Source organism: Choristoneura fumiferana, chromosome 28 (genome assembly GCF_025370935.1).
Source record: "Choristoneura fumiferana chromosome 28, NRCan_CFum_1, whole genome shotgun sequence".
Taxonomy (NCBI): domain Eukaryota; kingdom Metazoa; phylum Arthropoda; class Insecta; order Lepidoptera; family Tortricidae; genus Choristoneura; species Choristoneura fumiferana.
In genome coordinates, this window is record NC_133499.1 from 1,734,698 (window position 1) to 1,757,504 (window position 22,807).

Here is a 22,807-nt window from a genome sequence, read left to right on the forward strand (position 1 = left end):
CTCTTTATTGTACAAAAGAAAAGAAACAAAATACAATTGACAAACTTTGAGATAATTATACAAAGGCGGACTTATGTATCCCTTTAAGGGATCTCTGCCAGTCAACTTTTGAGTGGATGAAAGGAGCAATCAGTTGGGGACCGACAAAAAGTGAGTTTAAGCGCCTGTTTCACCACTTGTCGACTAACTTTAAGTGACGGATATCAGTGATGCCGTCTCTGTTTGTTTTGTCCGAATAAACAAAGACGGCATTACTTTTAACTGACACTTAAAATTAGTGGACATGTGGTGTGGCCCTGAGAGTCGAAAATTGTGGAAGCTACAATACAGTGCTTTATTACATATTATAATAAAAAAAAAACAAATAAACCACTATATATAAATACACTAGCTTTTGCCCGCGGCTTCGCCCGCGTGGAATTCGGTTATCGCGCGCTGTTCCCTCGGGAACTGTGTATTTTTTCGGGATAAAAAGTAGCCTATGTCACTCTCGGATCCAAAAACTACCTATCTCTATGCCAAAAAACACGTCGATCCGCCTCTCCGTTTCGACGTGAAAGGCGGACAAACATACACACAAATACACACACTTTCACATTTATAATATTAAATATGGATAACCATGAATATACATAATAAATGAGAATATAAAACAAAGAATCATTCTTAAATATTTAAGGAGAAGGTGTGAGCTACATCATTCTCAAGCGTTCCCACACTGGGAGATTGGCTGATGGAGTATTATGTTGTATCGTATGGGTGAACCCCGCCGGCTATACCGTGACCGTATTCCCCGGCAAGTTCAGTCATATTCGTAGAATGCAACCTTGGCGCCGTAAGCCAAGGCCGCTTGGCCAAAAGTTGGCCAACACTGGCCAATGTCGCCGTGTCGAAACCCGCCGCATCTCGTGCGTACACACTTCTGAATGACTGTCACGTGACTGATTGGGCAGTGGGAGCAAGTGGTTTGACCAATAGCCTCTCAAGCAGAGGATCTTTTTTTAGGGTAAAACGGAACCCTTATAGCTTATAGTTTCGCCATGTCTGTATGTCTATCCGTCTGTTCGCGGCGTTGTTTAGAGACATTGTTTAGAAAAGTGTTATTTTGTACGGATGTAATGTAGCAACTATGCTGATCGTTGGATAGATATTTTAAAATCATTTCGGGCTGTGAAGACTATTTTTCGATTCAGTGATCTGTTTGCGAAATATTCAACTTTAAAGTGCACATTTTCATTAAAATTATGCGGTTGAAAAATTTGAAAAATGTTGTTTGTAAGTACATCAAATTTACAACGAAAACTACGACGAATAAGTTTGCTTGAGAATGATTAAGTAGGAGGTAGTTAGCTTAAAAGTAAATAGCAGCCAAAGGTATAAAATATACCTAAACTTGGAAGTTTCCGTGCAAAATACAAAATCCTTAGAAAAATATTATAAGTACTAGATTTTTTCGTAACGGCTACCCTATCTTGGGCGTGTCCGACACGCTCTTGGCCGATTTTAAATTACCATTCCTGAAATTGTTCAATATCTTCAAATCAAAGAAATCCCCGACTTTTTCACTTCAAAGTTCAATATCTCAAAAACGACTTAACCGATTTTGATGAAACATCTAAGAACTATCGCTAGAAAACCTGATTTCAAACAAGAAAAGCCGCATCAAATCGGTCTACCCGCTTAAGAGCTACAGTCCACAGACAGAAACACAGACAGACACAAATAAATAGCGGTCAAACTTATAACACCCCTCTTCTTCCGTCGGGGGTTAAAAACAGATCCAGCAATATGTCTCTAAGCCCAACGGCTGTGAATCCGATATTAAATCCCTATCCCATGGGAATATCGGGATAAAAAGTAATCTATGTACTCGTAATATGTGTTATTCTAGACCAGTGTTTTTCAATCTGTGGGTCAGCAGTTGACATTAAACTATTGTATCTTAGATCTTTTACACTAAAAAGCGTGAAAAAAATATAACAAAAAATTTAACCGACTAAGTACAAAAAAACCATGAAAATAATTTTCTACCAGTCTGAAGTCGGTGCCTCAGCACGAGCCAGCAGGAGTGATTGAAGCACAATATATTATACTCGTATAGTATGTAGGTGAGATAGACGACTATAGATCCACTCCTGCTGGCTCGTGCTGAGGCACCGGCTTCAGACTGGTAGAAAATTATTTTCATGGTTTTTTGGAGTCGGTCCAATTTTTTGTTATAATTTTTTTATTAATTACGAAGGACTAAACAGCACAATATCTATGGTTAGCCGTAAGCGGCGAAACGTGAAATAGCGACCGGTAAACCGGCATATTGGTAAATAGGCATATAGTCCAAGAGCCGAAGGCATTTTAGAGTGGGTATTTGTAAAATCCTCCATTAATCCAATCCTAACCTACTAATATCTATTCCGACGTAAATTCAAAGTTCTGACAGACTAACGGCTGAAGCTAATGACTTGAAATTTGGCACTCATATACCTTGAATATCATAGAGGTACACTGAAAATGAATTATTTGTCATTCTCATGGAATGGTAATACATTTATTATTAGGATTTATATTTCCGCTTCAAAAAGGCCCTCTCTTTGTAACTATAATTATTGAAGTTAATGCAGTCCTTTTATGCAGTAATCTACCCATTTCAGCTTATAAATCTAGTGGTAATTTCATTTTTTCCATTCCCTCAAATAAATAAATAAAATAACTGCTCTAAAATGTGTACCGGCTCTTATACTACAAAAGAAGTGCAGTAAGTCCGCTCGAGGCAAGCCGGTGTTGCAACGCTGCAGCGTGCAGCGCCGGAACGCAGCTAAAGTATGTCGAAAGTGCTTGCACTATCGTTGCTGCACACTTGGGCCGATTATTAGGGGTCCGGACGCAAATTCAATTTAAATCGTTTATTCCTACTATATTAATAATTATAAATGATAAAGTACCTCTGTCTTTCTGTTACCTTTTCACGCTTCAACGGCTGATACGATTTCGATGAAATTAGGTATGAAGATAGTTGGAGTCCCGAGGAAGGGCTCTTGAGGGGGGACTGCGTCTGCGCAGAATTTGCTCATCGCTATCCCGCGGATACTATGCATTTTTCCGGGATAAAAAGTAGCCTATGTCCTTCCTTGGGGCCAGTTGGGGCTCCCACTATCACCACACCGAATTTCGTCTAAATCGATTCAGCTTTTGAAGCGTGAAAAAGTAACAGGCAGGGTTTTTAATATTGGTAGGGACATTTTAATATTAGTAGGGATTAATTTGCATGACCATAGTAAAATAGGAGAAGTATGTAAACTCCGACCCTTTAGGAGACTTAACTGCCTACTGCGGCGCGGACGCTTAGGGTTGTCGATGTCTAATTTTTACCCCCGACGCAAAAAAAGGGATGTTATAAGTTTGACCGCTATGTGTGTCTGTCTGTCGGTGTTTGTCCGATTTGAATGCGGTTATTTTGTTTAAAAGCAGGTTTTCTAGCTGCGATGGTTCTTAGTTATGCTTCATCAAAATCGGCTTAGCCGTTTTTGAGATATTGAACTTTGAAGTGACAAAGTCTTGGGTTTTCCAACTTTTTGTTGGTTACGTTATACTTAATAAATGAATGATGATGACATGATGACGTCACTAATTGACAGCAAATTTATTCCTATGCTTTTTGAAACCTATAATACAGTCACCAGCACCAATATATGACAGAACAAGCGTGCATAACTATCTGATACGACTCTTTTTCTAGGGCCGGAAGGACGTGTCAGATATTTTTGCACGCTCCGCTGTGACAGAAAGAAAGAAAGAAAAGTTTATTTTGGCTCCAAAAAGTACCACCTAAAACTAAGACTAGAACTAGCACTAAAACTATGTTACTAGGTGACACGGCAGGATACCAAAAAGGACAGATATTAATGCTGGTGACTGTACCTAGCGCTTTGTCGTAATCCCCAGGTCTTGCTAGGTCATCGAGTAGTCCAGAGGTTAAGTTATGCGGAGGCACGTCACCAATGGTCTTGCTTTGTTTCGGTCTAAACCTAACCTTTCGTCTGACCCTATACTTGGTTTTAATAGGTATTTAACTAAATGTAAACAAAATTCAGCTGCCAGATTTGGTACATTCAAGGATTTAATTTTTTTTTAAACGACTTCAGAAAAGGAGGAGGTTGTCAATTCGATATTTTTGTTTGTTATTTACCTCAGAACTCCGTCATTTATGAACCGATTTGAAAAAATTTTTTGCGTTCGTTTAGGAATGTCTAGGAGTGTCTTTAATTAGGTCCCATAAGCACCAAATCAGGATCTGATGCTTAAGGAAATCGAGAGAATTCTTCAAATGTTAAGTTAAGCTTAAACATGTAAACTATAGCTATCTGTGGGATCCTGTTATTGGCTCTGTGTTGCTATTCCTTCTACATATATTGTGTTTTTAGCTGTTGGTTCTCCTTAAATAAATAAATAAATGTTGTAGAGACACCCATAGTAAATTGGATATATTTAGTAGTAACTCGTGCATTTGCTCTTAAAAATTTCATCCAAATCCGACCAGCCGTTTCGGCGTGAAGAAGTAACAAACATACTCACTCACTCACTCACTCACTCACTCACTCACAAACTTTCACATTTATAATATTATTAGTAGGACTAGCCTGTTACCCGCGACTCCGTCCGCGTAGAATACTTTTATTGCTGTCCCGCGGGAACTATGTAATTTCCCGGGATAAAAACTATCCTATGTCCTTCTCCGGGACTCAAACTATCTGTATACCGAATATCATGTAAATCGGTTCAGTGGTTTAGACGTGATGCAGTAACAAACAAACAAACAGACTTACAAGCTTTCGCATTGATCATACGAGTATTAGTGAGATGAGAGTAGTGAGAAATGTTTTTTGAAACCCATAATACCAAATTCAAATAAAAATAAAAAAACAAATGATTTATTCAGTAAATAGGCCGCAATGGGCACTTTTACACGTCATTTTTTTAAACTACCATCGCTTTCGGAAAGACCATCATTGCCAAGAAGAATGCGCCGCAAGAAACTTGGCAGAATGTCATTTTTTCATAAAAATATAATCACAAATAAAATACTTAAAAACTATATTATACACTTAAAGAAAAAAAATACAAAAAATAATAATAATAGAAATACAGGGATGTATGGCGCACTGTCGTAATCCCGTGGTGTTGCTAGGTCATCGAGTAGTGCCCCAGAGGTTAAGTTATGCTGAGGCACGTCACCATTTTGTTCGGGTCTTGCTTTGTTTAAGTCGAAACGTAACCTTTCCTCTAACCCTACTATAATTGCTTTGGATAGGTATTTAACTAAATGTCAACAAACTTCAGCTGCCAGATTTGGCATATTCAAGGATTTTAAACAATGTACCGAACAACGGCTAAACTGATAGTGTCTTTTCCAACCTCGACACTGGCGGAATCATCGATAGTATCTTGGAGCTATACTTTCAAGACTTGAATTGAATTGTATTTTTCATCACACTTGCTCGTAAACAGTGTCGTAACATGCAGGCTACCTTGGTTACAACCCCCAAATAAAACCCTCGACCTTAATATGTGCTTGTCATGAAGCCCGTGGTCGGTAAATGAGTCATTGCCCGTACTAATTTTCATGTCATGAAGCCCAAGGTCGGTAAATGAGTTTGTTACTGCATGCGGGGCGGGGCGGAGACTGGCGCTGCCAAGAGCGTAGTCAGCGGTATCTAGGGTTGCCACCTTTTTTTAGGCGAATAAAGTATTTTTTCATTTTAGAAGGACAAAAATAAAGTACACAGAATAAAAAAGAGTATTTATTATTTCTCCTTAAAAGTGGATACCAGTTTATTTAGTCTCATAAGTACTCATAACCAGTAACTAGCCAGTTAGAATAAGTTTTACTTAAATAGAGTATTTTAGCGTACTTTATTGGTGTCGTAGATTATAAAGTACGCCTACATGAAAAAGAGGACAATACTCTATTTTAGAGTACGGGTGGTAACCCTAGCGGTATCGGCAATGTTTGGAAAAATCTTAGTTTTTCTTTTACAAATATACAATTTTACTCGCAAATGTGATGAAAAACATTGTATGTCGCAGGGGCGGTACTAGAATTACGAACATCGACTCATTAAAGCCCTCAGTCTTCGACTTCGGGCTTCTAATAGACTCTCGTTCGTAATTCCTTGTTTACCGCCCTTAAGACGAGTTTATTTCAATACAGAAATGTAAATGTTTAGATAGTTTAATGGGGGAATTTCAATATATCTATTTTTCAATATATTTCTATAAAAAGAAAACACCATTAAAGAGGCCCTCCTGCGGCATAGACTCCATAACACTGGCGGCATTACCTCTCTGTACAGTCAGAGAAATTCGCTGGGAGAGGTAAGCGCCAGCTCTGGGGTCTCCTGAGGTCTCTATCAGCCGGGACCCATTGTCTCCACTGCGGCTAGTTTGGTATATTTATGTAGTTTTTATTTATTGTTTCCTATTATATTGTTGTATCTTGTGTTGTGTTCTCTTGTCACAGTTTTTGTGACGTAAAGTGGGGGTGATTTTATTTCTCATCCAATCTTGTAGTCGTTGGATAGGTCTTTTAAAACCATTAGGACCCCTGGTTGCTGTAACGATTATTCGATTCAGTGATTTGTTTGCAAAACAATCAACTTTAAAGTGCAAATTTTCATTAGAATCGAGCGTCCCCCCCTCTAAAATGTAAACCGGTGGGTGGAAAAATTTGAAAAATTCAGGATGGTAGTAAGTAAGTTTATCAAACTTACAAGGAAAACTAAAACGGTTAGGTTTTCTTGAGAATTATTAGTAGTTTAAGGGGCTGTTTCACCATCCATTGATTAGTGTTAACTGGCGGTTAGGTGTGATGCCGTCTCTATTTGTTTTGTTCGAATAGACGGAGACGGCATCACATTTAACCGTCGGTTAACGCTAATCAATGGATGGTGAAACAGCCCCTAAGAGTAAATAGCAGCCTAAGGTATAAAATATACCTTGGAATATTCCGTACAAACTAGGTACGAAATCCTTAGAAAAATATTACTTAATTTTTTCGTAATGACTACGGAACCCTATTTCGGGCGTGTCCGACACGCTCTTGGACGGTTTTTTAAAATCATGGAACAGACTACACAATCCTTGAAAATATTTTTCTACTAGTTTGAAGTCGGTTTATACCTCAGCAGAAGTGGACCTATAGTCGTGTACCTTACCTAGATACATACTATAGGTACCTATATTACTCCTGCTGGCTCGTGCTGAGGCACCGACTTCAGACTGGTAGAAAATTATTTTCAAGGTTTTTGTGTCGGTTTCGTTTTTTGTTAAAAAAAATCTTTCCCTGGTTTTTAGTGATTTGTAGCCAAAATGCGTCTCACAACGATTCCATTAAGCCCAAACACGGCATAGTTATATTATTTTATATAGAGTACCGGTACCTACGGTCTTCTTCGTCAGGTCCAGTTCACCAAATGATATTTTCTGAATGTAAATAGTTGACTTGGTGTTAAAAATGCCAAAATCGCTATACTATTAGGTGTGAAAAAGTGAGAAAGTGGTATACAGACGAGGTTGGGGCTTCCTATTAAGCAAAAAGTATGCTCGGTGTGCTTATAAAATTTTAGGGTTGCCCTCGATTTCTCTAAGATCCCATCATCAGATCCTGACTTGGTGACAATGGGACCGTCGGAAGTATGTCCTTTAGAACTAAAAAAGAATTTCTAAATTCGGTACACAATTGGCGGAGTTATCGCGTAACAAACAACCCGACAAAAAAAAACATACAGACGAATTGAGAACCTCCTCCCTTTTGAAGTCGGTTGAAAGTCAGTTTCGCTGTCGCGATGTTTCCTGTATTAGTTATCGTCAATTGTGAGATGTACCTACATATTTTTTCTTGTTATTAATGTTTTGCCCTATGGGATAATGCCACAAACTTTGCCCGTTTAAAAAAAAATTGCTCACGCCATCTTACGAACACCAAACGAACTATCTAAACATCGCGTGTTTTTTCAGTTGTTCGAGAAACTTCGCAACATGCGCGGCGGTCTGGAGCCTCTCATGGAGAAGATGACGCTGATCTCTGGAGATGCAGAACAGCCCGATATTGGCCTTAGCGCCGCGGATCGTCAGAAGATTATAGATAACGTCGACATTATCATTCACGCTGCTGCGACCATTAGGTGAGTTTGGCTACTTGACAATAGATGGCGCTGTGTTCAGTATTTATTACTTCTGGGAATAAATGAATGAAAGAAAGAAAGGACATTTATTCACATTCACAAAGACACACAAATACGACAAAATTTAAAAATGAGAATAATTAACAAAAATAAAAGGAAAAAACAAACAAACATCAAAGAAAACATGAAATGCAACCAAATACACCGATCAAGATGCAAAGTGTGACTAGTAAGACATTTACATACATGCAAACACGGTTTTATACTAAAATTAATGGGTTAAAACTTAAAATGTCATAACAAATAGATGAATTAAATAACACCTAACTTAAACTTAAATGAATAAAATTTAAATGTTGTCATTCTGTATTAAATTTTCATATGTTCACACATATATTCTCTGTTTGTGATAGTAGTAACTTCATTATGGTACGGTAAAATATGGAAACCTAATAGAGAAATGGTTGATGAAATGTACAATTTTACTACTCATTAATAGATGGCGCTGTCGACAATGTTCGCTTGTTTAAAATATTTAAAACTTTTCCTACACAGGTTCGACGAAGAGTTAAGGAAAGCAGTTTTCCTCAACGTACGCGCCACCAAGGTAGTCGTTGGTATCGCTAAGGAATGCAAACATCTTAAGGTATGTAAACTTCTTGTCAAATTAACAAGAATAGAACGATTTCGGCGCCACCGTCTATGCTAAATCAAAAAGTTTGTATGCAGAATTATTAGTTCCATTTCAATATTTTTTCACTTCTCATGCTTGTAAAGTTCGTGTTTATGCTAGATCTTGTCGACATACAATGTTTTTTTTATGCTCTAGTGCATAAAGTAAAATCTTCGTCTAAGATCAAGGCAATCAGGTGTTAACAGCCACACCCAAAAAAGTTTCTACATACTGTTTTAATAATTTTTAATTTGTATAAAACTAGAAATAAAAGGTACCTAGCCTAGTAAGTGAATAATGTTTCCACTGTTGTTATTTCAACTCCTCGCAATCGAAGTGTGTAAAACTCGAGCATTAAACCCATATTCCCCGCGATGTGTTTAGTCACCATCGGTGTAAAATGGCTGTCTCGGATAAAATGACTCGTTTTATGCTTTTGTTGTACAATCTACTATTTGTAGTACTATTTGTGGGAACTATGGCCCAAGCCCTTTTATTCTGAGAGGAACCCTGTGCCTAGCAGTGGCACGTTTATAGGCTGGGCGTTGATGATGACGAATCAATCAGTCATGTAGTCAGGTTTTTGATACACTTATGTAAATAAGACTAGATTATGCTCGGGGCTTTGCCTGCGTGAAAGAATCCTACTAATATTATAAATGTGAAAGTTTGTGAAGATGTTTGGATGTTTGTTACTCAATGAAGTCCAAACCGCTAAACCGATTTGGATGGAATTCGGTATACAGATAGTTTGAGTCCCCGGGACGGACATAGGATAGGTTTAGCCCAGAAAATTGCATAGTTCCCCGGAATAGAGATAAACAAATACAACGCGGACGGAGTCGCCGGCAACGGCTAGTAAAACATAGATAGATAGATTTATGTAACCTTTTTGTTTTTCCTTTTTGTACAATAAAGAGTAATAAACAAACAAACAAACCGATTCACATCCCTTGGAAATTTCGATAACACCATCTTAATGCTACTCAATGACACTCAAAGTTATCATCATCAACAAAGACGTCCAGTGAGGGGCAAATAAAACATTATTACAAGCTTTTATTTAACTTGCAATGTAAATAGGTAGTACCTATAAGGTAGTACCTATATTTTATGCCTGTATGTATGTGAGGGTCAAATCTTGCAAGTAGAATTTGATCCAGTTCCAGTAGTCGGATTGACTTGAAATTTGGCATACTTATGTAAATTGCGTGACAATACTATAATCTGGTAGTCCTGCCAGGATCGTCTCCACATGACGGCACTCTTCAACGGGTAATGGCATCGATTTGAAATTTGGCATGCAAATGTAGTTTGGGTGACAATGTAAGTAAAGTAGACAAAAAGTACAGCCAGCAAAAAAACTTGTATTAAAAATTATTTTTTTAACAAAAACTTATTTTATCTTATCCTCATTTTTCCTCCTATTCCAGCTAATGATCCACATCTCGACCGCCTATTGCCACCTGCACGAAAAGCTTCTGGAGGAGAAGCCGTACCCCCCTCCAGCCGACCCCCACAAGATCATCGAGTCCATGGAGTGGATGGACGAGGCCACTGTGGCCGCCGTCACGCCCCAGTAAGTCCAGGGTTCTCTCATTTATCGCCGAGAATATTTTTTCCCAAAAGTTTTATTTCACTAGCTTAAACTATTCTTAAGGCTCCATCCTCAAAAGGACATTATTAAAAACTCGACTGTTAAAACTTCTTTTTAAGGCAGCCGTGTTGTTGTTTTTTTAACTTTTATTTAACTTGCAATGTATCTTGTGAGTGCGGGTCAAATCTTGCAAGTTTAATTTAACCCACTTCTAGTAGTCGGATTGTCTTGAAATTCACCTGATGGTAAGTGATCACCGCCGCCCATGGACACAGCTATAGCATTATTAGGACTGCGGGTGCGTTGCCGGCACTCGCCTTACTTACTTATTTAAATTGCGTGACAAGACAATAATCTGGTAGTGACATCCTGGTAGTCTGGCCAGGATCGTCTCCACAGGACGGAACTCTTCAACGGTTTATGACATCGATTTGAAATTTGGTATGCAAATGTAGTTTGGCTGACAATACAAGTACAGTCAACAAAAAATAGGCACAGTCAGCAAAAAAAGCTTTTATTAAAAATTAAATGTTTACCAAAAACTTATTACTAAGTAACTAACATGTGTGACGGAAAACGTTAGTAAAACGTGTAACACGCGCGTGACGCCACACTTAACTTTAACCGGCTACTTTGTCCTACATTGTATGTTGCTGTCTTGATTGATAAAAGAAATAAGTTTTGGTAAAAAATAAATATCATTTTTAATACAAGCTTTTTTTGCTGACTGTACTTTTTGTCGGCTTTACTTGCATTGTCACCCAAACTACATTTGCATACCAAATTTCAAGTCGATGCCATTAACCTTTGAAGAGTTCCGTCCGTTCGTTGAGAGTATCGTTCCTCCCTGCGGAGACGATCCTGGCCGGACTACCAGGATGTCACTACCACTACCAGATTATTGTATTGTCACGCAATTTACATGTATACCAATTTTCAAGTCAATCCAGCTACTGGAAGTTGGTCGAAATTAACTTGCAAGATTTGACTACAGACAGACAGACGGACAACGGGACAAATAAAAGCTTGTAAAATACGTGCTAAATATTTTTTATTAATCTAACTGACGGATTACTTAATTACAATTTTTTAGGACACGCCTATTTTCAATAAATTGAACGTTACTTTTGACTGATGTTACAAAAATAAGCCCCCAGATTGACTGGGTCTGAGGTTTGTGTCTGAGTCAGACTGTAGATCAAATTGTCTGAGTCTGTCTGGCTGAAAGTGTCTGAGTAAGATTACCTTATTGAAAGTACAAACTGAGACATGGATGCACAGAAAAACCAAAATATAATGGTTTCACGGGATACCCGTAAAAGCAACAAATTTGGAGTTGAAATAAAAAAATCAAAAATACTCCAAAAAACCAATCACAAGGTTAACTTCTCTGAGTCTTTTCGCTATCCCTGAATTGTATGTGTGTTTGTCTGCAGACTACTGAACAAGATCCCGAACTCGTACGCGTTCACCAAAGCCCTGGGCGAGGCCCTTGTCGTGGAGGCGTTTGACGAGATACCGGCGATAGTGCTGCGCCCTTCTATAGGTGAGACAAAAATATAGTATAATATAAATTAATCAATGTGTTATTTCGTTTTTTTTTTATTAATAATTTGACGACGAATGTGGCTGAATATTTTTATGTTTTTAATTATTTTTCCTTTTTTATGTTAGGTACTGTTATTTTTTCTATTTAATGAACTTATTATTTCCCAAAAAAAAGTATAATTAATTTTAAAAATCTGACTACAAAAAACCACTTATAAGTATTTCTCTTGCAGTGATCCCAATCTGGCAGGAGCCCATTCCTGGTTGGACTGACAACATCAACGGACCCACAGGACTGCTCATTGGTAAATTCCAGTTCTTTTATTCTATTCCATTCCGTTCCATTACATTCCTTTCCATTCTAATCTATTCCATTCCATTTTATTTTATCCTGTTCCATTAAATTACATTCCACATTGCAACAAGATGGGAAAGCACCATTCCTATTTCTTAGCTGCCTACCAAATCTGGCTACGAGATGGGACTATGGCCGCGGTCACAAAGTCAGCTGGCTAATCTCGCTCGCTAATCCTGGCGTGAAGCAGCAGTGCTTGCACTGTTGTGTTTCGGCGTGGAGAGTAAGACAGCCGGTGAAATTACTGGCACTTGAGGTATCCCATCTTAGGCCTATAGGTTGGCAACGCATCTGCAATCCACCTGGTATTACAGATGTCTATGGGCGGTGGTGATCTCTTACCATCAGGAGACCCACTTACTCGTTTGCCATCCAGTCGAATAATAAAAAAAAATCTAAACTTGACCCACTTTTAGGGGTCCAATTGACTTGAAATTTGGCATACTTATGTAAATCTGGTGACAATACAATAATCAGGTAGTGACATCCTGGTAGTCCGGCCAGGATCGTCTCCGCAGGACGGAACTCTTCAACGGTTAATGGCATCGACTTGAAATTTGGTATGCAAATGTAGTTTGGGTGACAATGCAAGTACAGTCAACAAACAGTACAGTCAGCAAGAAAGCTTGTATTAAAAATGTTTTTTTTATGGTTTAGTTATTATTTTAATAAAAACTCATTTTAACATCAGGTGCGGGTAAAGGCGTCATTCGCTCGATGTACTGCAAGAGCAACAGTTACGCTGACTATTTGCCCGTGGACGTGTTTGTCAGCGGCATCATGATCAGCGCTTGGTATTGGATACAAGAAGGGTAAGTAGCCCAGTAAAAAGCGTTTTTTTAGGGTTCCGTAGCCAAAGTGGCAAAAACCCTTATTAGTTTCGGCAGGTCTGTCTGTCTGTCCGTTCGCCCGTCCGTCTTTCCGTCCACGGCTATCAATGATACGTAGAAAGCTGTAATTTTGCACGGATATATGTAGCAACTATGTAGATGAAATGGTAGGAAACAAATTTGGGAAAAATTTTTTTTAGGATAAGTAGGTACCTCCCATAGACGTGAAGTGCGGGTGATTTTTTTTCTTGCCTAACCCCTTAGTGTGGAGTATTATTGGATAGCTCTTTTAAAATCATTGCAGAGTTGTAAAGATGACTTTTCGATTCAGTGATCTGTTTGCGAAATATTCAACTTAAAAGAGCAAATGTTCATTAAAATTTTGAAAAATGTAATGGTTACAAAATTAATAAAAAACATAATGATAGAGTTAGTCGAGAAAAAAAAATCACCCCCGGTTAACGTCTATGGGAGGTAACCTAAAAACTTTTTTTTAATTTTTTAATTTTACCTCTGTTGGCGTGACTGATATGTATGTATATTCATGCCAAAGTACAGCTTTTTAGTACTAACGGTCTCTGAGCTTAGCCGTGGCGAAACTATAAGGGTTCCTAGTTGACTAGGGAACCCTAAAAAAAGAGCAAAATCCTTCTGTCAACAATACATCGAAGGCGAAATCTCATAAACAGCTAAGCGTTTACACTATAATAATAATCTAACCAATTTAGAAAAGTTGAGAAACCCGAACATTGTCATTTCAAAGTTCCACAGGCTTCTGCTGTTCAAAATACTACACGACTCTTACTATACGTAGTTACTATATAATCTTATTTCTACAAGCTTTTATTTAGTTTCACCTGCCCCGATGTTTGTCATCAAATATTGCAAATTAAATTTGATCCACTTCCCGGTTACCGATTGAGCTGAAATTTTGCGTACATGTTTTTAGTGTGTCTGTATCTATATCAACAACGCCATCACGTTCTCACGTAGTAAAATGCCCCGTTCTTTTCCAGCAATCACAGCGTCAGGGTGGTCAACTTCACATCGTCAGCTGAGATCAAGGTGACCTGGTCCGAGATGATAGAGGCTGGCCGTGAGATCATCATGAACCGACTGCCGCTCAACGGCGTGGCGTGGTGAGTTTCGATGGTGATCATGGAATCCAAAGACCCGCTAGTGGCTCTGTGAGGTGACTCCTAGCGAGTTTTTCGAAACAACTGAAATATTATATTTTTAACCGACTTCAAAAAAGGAGGAGATTCTCAATTCGAGTGTTTTTTTTTTTTTGTATGTTTGTTACGCGATAACTCCGCCAATTGTGGGCCGAATTTTTAAAATTCTTTTTTAGTTCTAAAGGACATACTTCCGAGGTGGTCCCATTGACACCAAGTCAGGATCTGATGATGGGATCTTAAAGAAATCGAGGGCAACAGGGCAACCCTCGAATTTGTAAAGCACATCTATAGCGATTTTGGCATTTTTAACATCAAGTCAAGTATATTTATATTCAGAAAGTATAATTTGGTGAACTAGACCCTGATAAAGATTAATAAAGAAGACCGTAGGTACCGTTACTCTGTTATTTAAAATGATATAACTATGCTGTGTTTGAGCTCAATGGACTCGTTGTGAGATGCACTTTGGCTACAAATCACTTAAAACTATGAAAAATAAAAATTACAAAAGATGGAACCGACTTCAAAAACCTTGAAAATAATTTGCTACTAGTTTAATATCGGTGCCTCAGCACGAATTAAATTCACGAATGAAATTATTTTCAGAATTTTGAAATTGGTTCCATTTTTTGTTAAATATTTTTTTTGTTTTCAATTCCTATAGCGTCGTTGAAATTTGCCACTTCCACTAATCCAAAAGTTTATGTATGTGTGTCATGTTGGTAAGGTTTAAGTGCTTAATCATAGTTTTAATTTGTATATTTTTTTTATGTCAGGTACCCTGGTGGCTCCATGAAGCACTCGCGTTTGTACCACAACATCTGCATGGTGCTGTTCCACTGGATTCCTGCCATCCTGGTCGACACACTCTTACTGGTGTTAGGCTACAAGCCCGTGTAAGTATACCTTTAACAATGTCAGGTACCTTGCCGGCTCCATGAAGCTCTCGCTCCGTAGTTTTTTTTTATTCGACTGGATGGCAAACGATCAAGTGGGTCTCCTGATGGTAAGAGATCACCACCGCTCATAAACATCTGCAACACCAGGGGTATTGCAGACGCGTTGCCAACCTAGAGGCCTAAGATGGGATACCTCAAGTGCCAGTAATTTCACCGGCTGTCTTACTCTACACGCCGAAACACAACAGTGCAAGCACTGCTTCTTCACGGCAGGATTAGCGAGCAAGATGGTGGTAGCAATCTGGGCGGACCTTGCACAAGGTCCTACCACCTGCAAGCCTGTAGTTGATGGTCGTTTGTAACACCAGCGATATTCACCTGTAGCTGACCGTGAAAAACGTTTCCTTTCTTTTTGAAGACCCTATACTGCACAATCATGAGGATTTCTCACAGGGCCTAAACTCGTCCCACTACAAAATGAGGGGCTTAGGATATAGATCCCACGTGGGTCAGTTCTAATAGTGAGTTCACACACCATTGATTGGTGTCCTCGTGGTAGTTTCTGGTGATGTTTTTTTTTTCACCGAAAAGCACATTTCAAAAAACTAAGAAGCATTATTCTGAAGATCTGCTTGAGGGGCCATAGTTTTACGCACTGAACTACAACAGCTTGAAAACTAGTATTTCACATCCTCAAACCCTTCCACCAAATACGTATTTGGTGGAAGAGTTAGAATTACAATATATGGTAGCTTATATACCAGAATATTTCCTAGTCAATCCATGGTGGCTTATCTGAATAGATGACGCATTAGATAGACACCGCAGCATCCCACACCTATCGACACGATCCAGATAAACCAGTGCTACATGCCGGTATAAATAAAAGTATTTTTTCAGTTTGATCCGCGTGCAGCGCCGCATCCAGAAAGGGTTTGAGGTGTTCGAGTACTACACGACCAACCAGTGGGACTTCCAATCGGACATCGCGCAGAACGAACGTAAAGCGCTCAATGCTCGCGAGCGGCGGGACTACAAGGTCGACGCTGTCGGTGAGTGAACATGGGAGTCACATGCACTTAGTCACATGCGCTGCAAAGACGCAGACACTTTTGTGTCTATTTTTTTTCCCCGTCTGACTGGGGCAAAGGAACTGGCTCATGCATACATGTTTATTTGACGTTTGGGCTCCACAGAAAACCAGCGTTACTGCACATAATGTGCGGCAACACATGCTGAGTGGAGACCCTTTTTGGTATCCTGCCGTGTCACCTAGTAACATAGTTTTAGTGCTAGTTCTAGTCTTAGTTTTAGGTGGTACTTTTTGGAGCCAAAATAAACTTTTCTTTCTTTCTTTCTTTCTTTCTATTTCAGTCAATAAACAATGAAATCGATCCCCGCACCGACGTAAACTTCCATTTGGCACATGAATCAAAAATTGTTCAGAATGGGCAACTGAAAACTAAATCGTCGGTTGAAAATAAGCAACCAGCATTTCGATATTTGCTATCGCGACCGGTGACACGCGCCCGCAATTCCCAGCTAAATTTTAATAAATATGAAGAACTGACTTCCATCCATCCATCCCAGCCTATATACGTCCCACTGCTGGGCACAGGCCTCCTCTTGTTCTGAGAGGAAGAACTGACTGACACAAGCCAAAGCGTTAACTAAGTTTATACTAAGCAGTGGGTCGCGCGACCAGAGGGTCTATTACGTATCGTTTCTGACGCCCGTGGTCACAATCAAATGACAGTTTAGTATGCGAAAACTGTCATTGGATTGTGATCGCAAGTGTCAGACCCTCTGGGCCCGTGTTATCTCGCAATCGCATTCACCATCTCTTTCTATCCTTATCCTACACCGTGTAGCTGAAAGAAGTTGTGAAAACGATTCTGATTTCAAGTGTGCTAGACAATAAAGGCCACCGGTCGCGGTCGCGCGTCACAGTCGCTAACATCGGAATGATATTTTACAATTTTACGACGCCGCGCTGTAGTATGCAGCGAGCGACTGCAAATGGGCACTTTAAAGTCAATATTTCGCGGTCTGACCCCCCGATAGTTTACTATTTGTGTCGGATCGAACGCTCCTAAATTAGTCAAAAACGACACCTATGACATTTTCCTGCCTCGGTATGGCATCCGCCATCTTGGATCCAAAAAATAATGTTAGATTCGCATTTAGTGCTGCCAAATTAGTGGAAAACGACATCCATCATGATTTCCAGCCTTGAAATGTCATCCGCCATCTTGGAACAAAAAAATAATGTTAGATTTACTCTGAACGCTGCTAATTTAATCAAAAACGACACCCATGACGTTTTCCTGCCTCGAAATGTCATCCGCCATCTTGAATCCAAAAAGTAATGACATATTCGTGATAAAGTTGTCGTGATTAAGATTTTTCGTGATAAAGTCTATATTCGTGGTAAAGTCTTTTCGTGATATAGTCTATTCGTGATAATGTCTTTAGTGGTAAAGTTTTCGTGAAAAAGTTTTCGTGATAAAGCCTATTCTTGATAAAGTTATTCGCGATAAAGTCGTTCGTGAATAAGTTTTTTGTGAAATATACAAGGGGTCGCCAAGCTACTGCCTGCGGGCCAAGTCCGGCCCCTCTAATCCGGCCCACGGCAAGAAAGCGTTATGCGTTATGCGGTCTCGTATCTAGGTACCCCCTGAAGACTAAGTCTACTTAACTAATGTACTCGTATTACCCCCATGACCAGCCAAAGTCTTGGCCCGCACGAATTTACATTAACCCTTAAATTGGCACTGTGCATCACCGTGTACGTTAGTAAATAAAAAATCCTATCATCAATATATATTTTTTTGAAACTTTTACGACTAAAAACTACTAAATAATTTTATGATGAATGGTTGAAAAAATATGTGACTTGGCAATAATTTAAATTAACGTCAGTGTCAAAAATAAGTTCAACGCGGCGTCGCATTCTAGTACCTAGGGAAAGTTTTATTAAAAAAATTCAACTTTTTTCTATGCAAGTTATGCTTATTATGTTTTGTGTTTTATGAGAAAAGGCTAAAGTATACGAACAATTGATTCTTTTGTGTACATTCAGCATCATAACAACGATAATCACTGTATATAACGTACACCACGGTTACCGTCGCCAAGTTTGTGAAGAAGTACTTACATTCAACTACGGTAACCACCATGTACGTTGCCAACTACAAGGTGAATTAACTTCGGTAACCACGGTGTACATTACCAAGTTCCCTGTACATTTTTTTGATTTCAAATTAACGATTTTACGTCCCCTTGTTTATTTTAAAACTTTTTAAACAGTATGCTTTTCTTTCTTTGTCTGCAGTGCTTAACATAAAATCGGCCGCATAAGATTTTATCTTTAATTCCCGTAGAAAATGCATGTTATGATTGTGGCTCTAATCCGGACGAGGAAATTAAACCGCACGCACCGCCACAATTCGATTCTGATTATAGCTCTGATGCACCTTCTCTAAATTCTTCTTTGGAACGTTTGAATTTGCTATTCTGCCTTTTGGATGAGCATGAGGTTGATAAATATATATGTATGTATATCCAAAACCGATTGAATTCTGAAAGCATGCACGATGCTTCTTTGACCCATTAGAGAAAAAGTTCTGCCCTGGCCATCCACAGTTAATATGATGCTTTGCCCACATTAAACTATGCAATCCATAGCCACGCCATCTACACTTGAGCGCGTTTCGAACTCAACCAGAGCTCATCTTCAGAGCAACTCATATATGCCCCTTTTTTCGCTGTTGGAAAACACGAAATTGCTTTCGACAGTTCCACAATATATTTGATTTGGATAGGTACGAGTATTTAAGTAAATGTAAACAAACTTCAGTTGCTAGATTTGTCTCATTCAAGGATTTAAACATTTTACTTGTCTATCATTGTAATACTAACTAGACTAGTGTATTTCAATACAGACAGTATGTTTAGATAGTTTAATGGGGAAATTTCATTATTTAAGACACCAATTGACGGTGTCTTGTTTACATTTAGTTAAAATACCAATACCAAATATACCAAAACCAAGTATAAATGATGTTTTTTTAAATAATTTAGGTTTTTTTTATGTAAAAGTTTACTGCCTCATTGGCAGCGGTAACCAGCGTGTACACAAAATAATGTTACTTTGTTCTTATAGAATTGGCAACGTGCATGGTGATGTACATAGATTTTCTGAAAAACCAATAATGCTAGATTTTTTTTTTCATTTTTCTGTAGACCCTAAGACGGTATTAAATCAAGGTACGATACTGTATCACTTGTTTTTGTATTTTTTTACTCTTGCCAATTTAAGGGTTAAGTGCAGTGTGGCCCTTGAGTCAAAAAGTTTGAAGACCCCTGCTTTATACATATAAATAATGTGTATTGTTTTTGTCCTTAACGTTTGTTGGACGTCCCCAGGCTTGGACATCTCGCGATACTTCGAGGACTGCATCCTGTCAGCGCGTCGCTACATCCTGAAAGAAGGAGACGAAACCATTCCCGCCGCGCGTCGGCACATGAAAGTGTGAGTATAGCTGCTCCACTTCGTCACTTATTGAAAGAGAGAGCGCGAAGCTGTGACTTTACTTCTTATCATCATAAATAACCGCACCCCTGGACACTAAAACCACAAAACACAGATAGTTCAGAAGTCAATCTCCTGTATGTACTTCACTTTTCATACCTACGCTCGGCGGTCGCTCTAACTAAGGTCAACTATGGCTTATGCACCAAAAAACTATCGTGGTACTGGCACTCGTAGCTAGTTGTTTGATTTATTGTTGAGAATGAAAAGGGAACAATGGAAATATAAATTAATAACTAAAATATTTTAATTTTAATGTCATTGTTCGCTCTAAAGCGATAAGGCCGCGTTATTGTATTGTATTGTTGAATTGTTATATTATATGTGTCACAGAAAATATGTTGCGACGGTTTCGTTATTGGCGAAATTCACGATAATTTAATTTAAACAACCGTCCACTGAACAGTTATAATAACTTTTTTTTGTTGCTCCATTATTGTACAAAAAAGTTCACAGACGCGTGTCTCAAGCGGATGGCACTCGCGCTCGCACTGGTCCCAACCGGTCCGAGATATCGTGTCCGTGAGCAGTGTCTATGTGTGCGTTGCTCGAGAGCACTTGTATGGAGATTGATTTCTGAACTACGAATCTGTGTTTTGTGCTAAAACCTATCCAGCACAACGGCCACGCTGTAAGTAGGCGTAATGGTTCTTTTTCGGCATAATCTTGTGTCGCATAATATTGTGTGGCATAAATTTAAAATCGGCGAAACTTGGGTCCATATCGGCTCGCATACTTGCTGAAAGTCCGAATGTAATGTTTGTCAGAATGAACGTTTGTCATAACCATTTTCCTCCGAACCCAATAATAGTTCAGAATTGTTACAAAACCGGGGTTAGGTTTGTTCTTGTGTTCTCCCACCTTGTGGGGTCAAAGTTCTAATATAACCTAACCTACTTTGCTGGTATGTACCTGTAGCTTGTTTATTTGTGAAATCACAGTTCTAACGTTACCTAACCCTCTTTTCTGTAAGCAATTCATTTGTTGGGCTTTTTTTTTGAGAAAATAGTGCAATAATTTTATTTGTCTTATGAAGTAATTATTCTGCTAAAAAGTTTATGAAATACATGTTATGCTGCGTGGATTTCGGACAAACAAAATTTGGTTTGTTCTGGCATAATCATGTCAGATGAAGGATCCAGGCATAATTTTGCGGCAAGGCGCAACGTTGTCTTTTCCTATTTTATGACGGATCCCGTAATTGGGTTGTAACTATTTAACTTAAGAGAATACTGTTTGTTCCAGCATGTACGTGGTAGACATAGTGTTTCGCTGCCTGTTCTGGGCGCTGGTGCTGTACTGGCTCAGCGGCTGGTTCAGCCCGCTCTTCTCAGCCTCCAGCACAGCCCCCGTGTCAGACCCAGCTGCCAGTCTACCGTCCATCTCGACCTAACTTTCAGTATAGCTTGCCTATAGATGATAAGTTAGGGTTAGCATACTGACTTTTAACTGTGATTGTTTTCCAGATTGTTCGAAACGATTTGATGATTTTAGAATTTTTTTTTGTGAAGTCGGTAACAAAGAAGTATATGTTTCCCGTCAAGTCTACGGGGATATATTGGTTACGTCATATGACCAGACGTCGGAATTCAGGGGGAAAAAAAATAATGACTGGTACTTAGGGAGTTCCTGTATCGATAAACTTAAGTTATCGATGCTTTTGTCATATATACTAGTGATCGCCTTCAGCTTTATTTGAAGGTGTGTATTTTTTGTAAGTATTATTTTGGAGACGGTGAAAAAATTTACTACAAGCCATTTTAAATGATCGTGAAGAAGTGTTGTGTGGAAGAACTATCTGACAAGTAGGTATGCACTGAGATGATATTCGCGCTTATTATGCTAAACTACCACGCGCTAGTTCATTATTCTTCATTCAAGGAATCTATCGATTATTGTTTACTTTACCTCTCTCACATTTCTTGTCCGGGGAAGCGGTTAGTTCCGAAGGAATGTTGACGTCTCTCGATGGGAGCTAAAACATAGATGTCGCTAGTGTCGCTGCTTAAGTGACCAAAAAAAAAGCAGGCTGAAATGTGTGGTGCATGGGAGAAATTTGTGTCTAGACTCCTGTCCATTGGTGGTGTAGGGGTATGGCACGCAACACGGAATGCTGAGGACCTGGGTTCGATTCCCAGCGCTGGTCTCTTTTTCTGTTTTTTTTTGTGCATCCATGTTTCAGTATGTATTTTCGTTACTTTACCTATCTCACTATAATAAAAAAATAACGTGATTGACTCCATTATCACAATAAACCCACTTGTTTTTTTGTATTTGAGAATTTTTTGTTTTGTAAATATGTACCTACTATAATTTTAAGGGTAAATATTTAAGTGTGTAATGTATAATTTAAGGCTTGTTTTGTATCAGTCTACGCTTTAATTTAGATTACGACGGTTAAACCAATACCGACTATCTACCATCTTTGAGCATGATAGTTAGGTGTTATTGATTCTTAACCGTCGATTAGTAAAACTGTACTTGTAAATAGAAAAGTCCTGATTGCTTGACTGACTGGCTCATCAACATCCTGCCCAGCCCAGACCTTTGATCCTCAGTCAATTAACAGTCATTCTCCTGTTAGGAGGCCTTCATTTTACGCAAGACCTTTTTCCTAAACCTCTCACATCCAGCCCAGTGTCAATTTTACCTTAGATACGGCTGAAATTTTTGCACAAAAGATTTCTTTATGATGTTTTGAAAGAAAAATCCCACAGGATAGTAAATAAAAGGGCGAATGGAGGTTTAAAATGAACTTTTGTAATATTAAACCTTTTACTAATGACAAAAAATGTAATTAATAAACAGGGCTCTAAACTAAAATTCAGTTAATTCATATTAAGTACTACCTATAGGTATACCTACCTACAATATTGTATCAAGGTGTAGGTGTAAATCAATTTTGTACTTTTGTAAAACAAGACTTTTTATAAAATAAAACATTTTTTTTATTAGA

The 22,807-nt window shown here is 38.7% G+C and overlaps 1 protein-coding gene across 4 annotated transcripts in view; it reads left to right on the plus strand.

The window, feature by feature from the left end:
• LOC141443957 (fatty acyl-CoA reductase 1) overlaps positions 1-22,807 on the plus strand; it is a 97,075-nt gene extending 74,268 nt beyond the window's left edge. For 3 of the 4 annotated variants that reach the window (XM_074109387.1, XM_074109389.1, XM_074109388.1), the window contains exons 10-14: positions 14,197-14,319; positions 15,135-15,254; positions 16,158-16,309; positions 19,686-19,791; positions 21,097-22,807. In XM_074109387.1, coding sequence (XP_073965488.1) covers positions 14,197-14,319; positions 15,135-15,254; positions 16,158-16,309; positions 19,686-19,791; positions 21,097-21,244 — 649 coding nt within the window. In that variant the 3' untranslated portion in view covers positions 21,245-22,807. Of the gene's footprint in view, positions 1-8,012; positions 8,178-8,732; positions 8,824-10,283; positions 10,430-11,883; positions 11,994-12,228; positions 12,301-13,041; positions 13,163-14,196; positions 14,320-15,134; positions 15,255-16,157; positions 16,310-19,685; positions 19,792-21,096 lie in introns of those variants that run through there. The other variant, XM_074109390.1, reaches the window with a different exon arrangement.